Source organism: Colobus angolensis, unplaced genomic scaffold (assembly GCF_000951035.1).
Source record: "Colobus angolensis palliatus isolate OR3802 unplaced genomic scaffold, Cang.pa_1.0 Scaffold35, whole genome shotgun sequence".
NCBI lineage: Eukaryota > Metazoa > Chordata > Mammalia > Primates > Cercopithecidae > Colobus > Colobus angolensis.
Genome location: NW_012116821.1, coordinates 8497503 through 8503397, shown reverse-complemented (window position 1 = coordinate 8503397; position 5895 = coordinate 8497503). Strand labels below are relative to the sequence as shown.

The following is a 5895-nucleotide window of genomic DNA, read 5'->3' as shown; positions in this document are numbered from 1 at the left end:
GACAGAGCGAGACTCCGCCTCAAAAAAAGAAAAAAATTAACCAGGTATGGTGGCACACACCGGTACTCCCACCTACTCAGGAAGCTGAGGTGGGAGGATGCCTGAGCCCAAGGAGGCTGAGGCTGCAGTGAGCCAAGATGGCACCACTGCACTCCAGCCTGGGCAACAGGGCAAGATTCTGTCTCAAAAAAAAAAAAAAAAAGAAAAGAAAAAGAAAAAGAAACTAAATTAGGTAAAGTTAAACCTTATGAAGAAAAACTAAATCCCCTGAAATTATGCTGAAAAAACTATCATTTAAACCAAGACTTTTAAATAACTGATTCTACTCTCACTAATTTCTTCTGCTACATCTTCTCTTCCTACTGGATAAATGTAGGTAATTCACGAGACATAGTAGTCCGATAAGGGTAACCCTCTCATCTCCTGTCAGTTTCATCTATTACCCCTAAACTGATGACGCAGGATAAATGCCCAAAGCCTTGCTCTTAACCAGTACACCCCATAGCCTCACAGAATTAAACTGGTCTGCTATAACTAAACATGTTAATGGCCTGTTTAAGCAGATGGGCCTGCTAAAATAAAGGGTGATTAGGTCCCTGATCCAACACTTCTAACTACATGACTTTGGTCAAGTTATGTCATCATTCTTAGCCTTAGTTTCCTTATCTGAGAAAAAGCAAAACCATCTACTTTGAAGTGAATACAGAATTAAATTAGATAACATATAAAGCCCTAGCACAGATTCTAGCATACAGTAGGTGCTCAATAAACTTTATCACCATGAAATGCTAACTTGTTCATGTCACCTACTTCTGAAATCTTTTAACGATTTCCCCATAGTCTTTAAGATAAAATTCAAATCCTGGCACAAGGTGCACAAGGTCCTTCAAGATATGACCTATCTCTCTCTACCCCCAATCCCCAGCAACAGCACATTCTCCTTCCTTTGAACTTCTAAACCAATCTGTTCAGACTGTTCCCACATTTTCTCATATTTTACCCTTACTACAGATTACAATTTCTTTACAGACACAATAACTTATTCATCATTACACATATATTTTGTATGGCCTAGCAAAGAATAAGCATTAAGTAGGTTTTTTTTCTTGAAATCCATTACTTACTTTACTGTAGGAATAATATTTGGCTGGGGTTTTAATAACCGTAAACGATACCACATACACCTTCCATATACTTTTCTGATATTCTTTAATCGAATTTGCTCTGTCAAGAAAGAAAAATAAGATGAATTAAAAATCATTTTTCACAGTGAAGGCAAAACCAGAGTTAACTGGTTAACTAACCTTCATTATCACGCTAATAGTTTACTGGAACATGAAATTACTGCCTATTCAAATAGCCTTTAAAAAACTTACAAGATAGGTTAAATTTTCTGCCATTTAGAACAAACAACCTATCTAGAAAACTTCATTCAACCACCAGGTGACCATTTTTCACATAAGACTTAATGAAAATGCAAAAACTGACTTGCACCCAAAATATTCAGTCAGATATAATCAGTAATTTCTGGGAAATTCTCTCCCTCTTTCCCCTCTGCTATAGAAGGAACAAGAAGTATAAAACAGTTAAAACATGGTTTATTAAGGAAGCTAAGCATAAATAATACTCCTCAAACACACAAATAAACGCCTATCAAAATGTCTTCTAATCAACAAAGTTTAGATCTCATCTATTTATGATATAAAACTAGTAAGACTTGGAGCTGTAACATAAAATCAACTTGCAGTTAAAGCAAAGGTTGAGTACTTGCTTCAGCAGCACATACACTAAAACCAGAGCAATACAGAGATTAGCATGGTCCTTGCCCAAAGATGATATGCATATTTGTGAAGTTTTTTTTTTGTTTTTTGTAGAAACTGGGTCTTGCTATGTTGCCAAGGCTGATCTCAAACTCCTGGCCTCAAGCACACCTCCTGCCTCAGAGCACCCTGGTCCCTAAAAAAAGCACCATTTAAAAAATGTTATTAAAAAAAAGGGGGGGCCGGGCACGGTGGCTCACGCCTTTAATCCCAGCACTTTGGGAGGCCGAGGTGGGTGGATCACCTAAGTCTCTGCTAAAAATACAAAATTAGTCAGGCGTGGTGGTGCATGCCTGTAATCCCAGCTACTACTCGGGAAGCTGAGGCAGGAGAAAGGTGTGAATTCAGGAGGTGGAGCTTGCAGTGAGCTGAGATCGCGCCACTGCACTCCGGCCTGTGCGACAGAGCGAGACTCCATCTCAAAAAAAAAAAAAAAGAAAAAAAAAACCTAAAAAAAATGACCTCTCCTCTCGTCTTCAAATACTTTTATTATTTCAGCAATTGAAAACCAATTATTAATAACAATCAACAGTTATAGCTTAAAACAGAGTAACAGAGGATTAGACGTCTTATTTTAATAAACAAACTGACCAAAGTCTGATTTAATAAACAAACTGACCAAAGTCTGATTTCTTTTAGAATGAGGACCTATAGCATTTTCATGGGATCATTAAACTAATATGCATTATATAAAAATACTACTTACGGGATCCAAATTTAATACTTCATAAGGATTGTATTCTTGGTATTCTCGGTCTGTTTTGGAAACTTTATATGCAAGGAATAAGAACAATGCCCATCCTGCAAGCAGAACTATTTTCCTGTTTAGGAAAAAGGTAAGTGAATCATCAACAAATACATCTGCATAGAGTCTAAAGACATCATGGCAAGGTCAAGGCAAAAACTCTAAAGTAGTACTATATCGCTATGCTACTGACTCAAATTCTACAATCACTGGGTTACAAACTCCTGTTACAGCAAGGACAGTGTCTTTTTTACCTTTGCATTCTTTATAATCTAGTACAGTGTCTACTATGTCATATTTTCTCAGTTACTATTTGCACAATTTTAAATATAGAAGTGAATTCAACTTATTAACTTATTGGACCCATTAAATTAGATCAAAATATATAAATACTAAGTAAACCATTTAATGGAAAAAAGAATTGCTCTGACCCAGCAACTACACTTTTATTAAGGTAAACTAGGAAAAACAATTGGTCAGTTGTGCAAAAATAAATACACAGCCTTGTTTACAGCAGCACACTTTGGAAAAAACCTAAATGTCCATTCATAGGAACTGATTAAATAAACCATTTACAGAGAAATAATTAAATAAACCATGATACAGTCACACAATGCAACATTTTGTAGCCAATAGTTATAGAAGGATGTTCATAATAGGTTAAAAGTATAAAAGAATGTATCATTTGAAAATAAACTAATTTCTGCTCCCTCCAATGTGTTCTAGTGAGTAAAATTATGTGAAAGATTAACATTACCAGCACTGGAGAGGTTAAAGAAAAAGAGAAACTCTCATACACTATACACTCTAAAGTAAAATCTGGCAATAAGGTATTAAAAGCCCTAAAGAAATACATACCATTTTTCTATCAATCCATTTCACTTCAAATAATTTGGAAATAAGTATAAAACTGCGGTCGCAGATGTAAATAAGAGAAAGTATTTCACCGTAGAGATGTACCCATTAGTTTATTTGTACATTTGATGAACCTTTTTTTTTAGACAGAATCTCGCAACCAGGCTGGAGTGCAACGGCACGATCTCGGCTCACAGAAACCTCAGCCTCCTGAGTAGCTGAAACTACAGGCTCACACCAACACATCCGGCTAATTGTTGTATTTTTAGTAGAGATGGGATTTCACCATGTTGACTAGGCTGGTCTCAAACTCCTGACCTCAAGTGATCCACCCGCCTCAGCCTCCCAAAGTGCTGGAATTACAGGGGTGAGCCACCGCACCCAGCCTCCACAGTGAAATACTTTCTGACCACTAAAAATATTTGCTGTGGATGACTATCTTATATTGTTAAATTTACAAAATAGCTTTCAAAACTCTACGTATATAAAAGTTATATTACAAATAAGTGTACAAAGTAATTATCTTAATAATAATTAGCTTTAGGTGATGAAACCGAATGACTTTTATTTTTTATACCGAATGACTTTTACTTCTTATACCCTTAGTATGACAATGTTACACTGAGCAAGAACTGTTAGACAACATCAAATGAATCTTAAGAGGCCAAATTAAACAAAATTGGAGTGACCTGTTTTTAAATCATGATCATGGCTCACTGCAGCCTCGACCTCTCAGACTCAAACAATCACTGGGATTAAGGCATGAGCCACCGTGGCCAGCCTACAACAGCAAACTTTTTTAACACTTTTTAAACCCAAAATTTGGTGACAGCCTCAATATGCTAAAAAAAAAAAAAAAAAAAAAAAAAAAACTTGAAAATATGCTTTACTCTCACATGAATTAACTCCCCTTTTGTTTTTCCAACTCCTCCAAAAGGCTAAAAAAGCTCACAAAACAAAGATAAAATGAAATTGGAAACCAAAAAAACAAGATTTAAAACCAAGCAAGGCAAAAGGAACAAAATGCCTAGGATATGCTAAACCCTATGTTTTACATAGAGCATCTAGTTCTCCAAGCCAAGGAATGAGAAGAGGAAAGGAGAAGCTCATAACAGAATCCCAAGGCTAATGAAAATTACAACCAATAAAGCCATGCTCTAGTTTCCTGAGAGCCAAAGCAAAGATGGAAACATAACAGATCACATCATGCTCTGTGTTCAATTTTTTTAAAAAACCCATTTGGTTCCTCTGAAAAGATAAGCGTTTTCCCCACACTTGGCTTCGTAATTAACTTAAAGTGTCATCTTTTTTTCTGGGTGGGGGACAGAGTCTTGCTCTGTCACCCAGGCTGGAGTGCAGTGGCACAATCTCGGCTCAATGCAACCTTTGCCTCCTGGGCTCAAGCCATTCTCCTGCCTCAGCCTCCCAGGTAGCTGGGGGACCACAGGCACGCACCACCATGCCTGGCTAATTTTTTGTATTTTTTTAGTAGAGACAGGGTTTCACTATGTTGGCCAGGCTGGTCTCAAACTCCTGACCTGAGGTGATCCACCCACCTAAGCCTCCCAAAGTTCTGGGATTACAGGCTTGAGCCACCATGCCCAGCCTGAAGTGTCATCTTTAGAAGCAACTTTCAAAAATTACATGCCTTAGTTTTGCAGATGATGGCAGAAGAAAAGCATTACACAACAACTGTTTAACCTTGAAAGAATGTTTCAAGATTAAGTAGTAAAAGTTTTAATGGTTTATGACCTTATCTAAATTGTTACCAGTATATATTTAATTATTCCTTACCGAAACTCCCTTAATCTGTACTTTAAGTAAATCAGTTAATTAATCACTAAAAGAGCTTCACAAAGTTTTTTTCCTTGAAAACTGAGGTTCAGATACCCACAAAGTCTTGAACAAAGCCAGACAACAGACTGGGAGGCCAAAAATACAGGCATCCCTTGGTATCCTCAGGGGACTGGTTCCAGGACCCCACAGATACCAAAATCCATAGATGCTCAAGTCCCCAGTATAAAATGATGTCACATTTGCATATAACCTACATACATCCTCCCGTGTACATTAAATTATCTCTAAATTACTTATAATACCTAATACAATGTACACTGTGGAAACACTTATTATACCATATTTTTATTTATACTTTTAATTGTTGTATTGTTATTTTTCTTGCTTTTTTCCCCAAATATTTTCAATTCACAGTTTGTTGAATCTTCCGATGTGGAACCCGCAGATATTGGGGGGGGACTGTTTTTTGTCTTGCTGCTTTATGAAAATTTAATTTAAAATGAGAACCAACAGCAAAGAATAAACAGTGAAGAGAAAATTACTCAAGACTAACTATGCCTTTAGTTTCACCTCATTAAAGAACTCTTAACACCAAAGCTAGAATTTCCCTCCTCCTACAAAGAAACTAAACTGGGTGGCTCATGCAGGGTGGCTCACGCCTGTGATCCTACCACTTCT

The 5895-nt window shown here is 36.8% G+C and overlaps 1 protein-coding gene across 1 annotated transcript in view; it reads right to left on the bottom strand.

The window, feature by feature from the left end:
• The window catches only part of SEC63 (SEC63 homolog (S. cerevisiae)), a 100159-nt gene that overhangs the window by 59722 nt on the left and 34542 nt on the right, over window positions 1-5895 (bottom strand). The window contains 1 exon segment of the mRNA XM_011952834.1: window positions 2527-2641. Coding sequence (XP_011808224.1) covers window positions 2527-2641 — 115 coding nt within the window.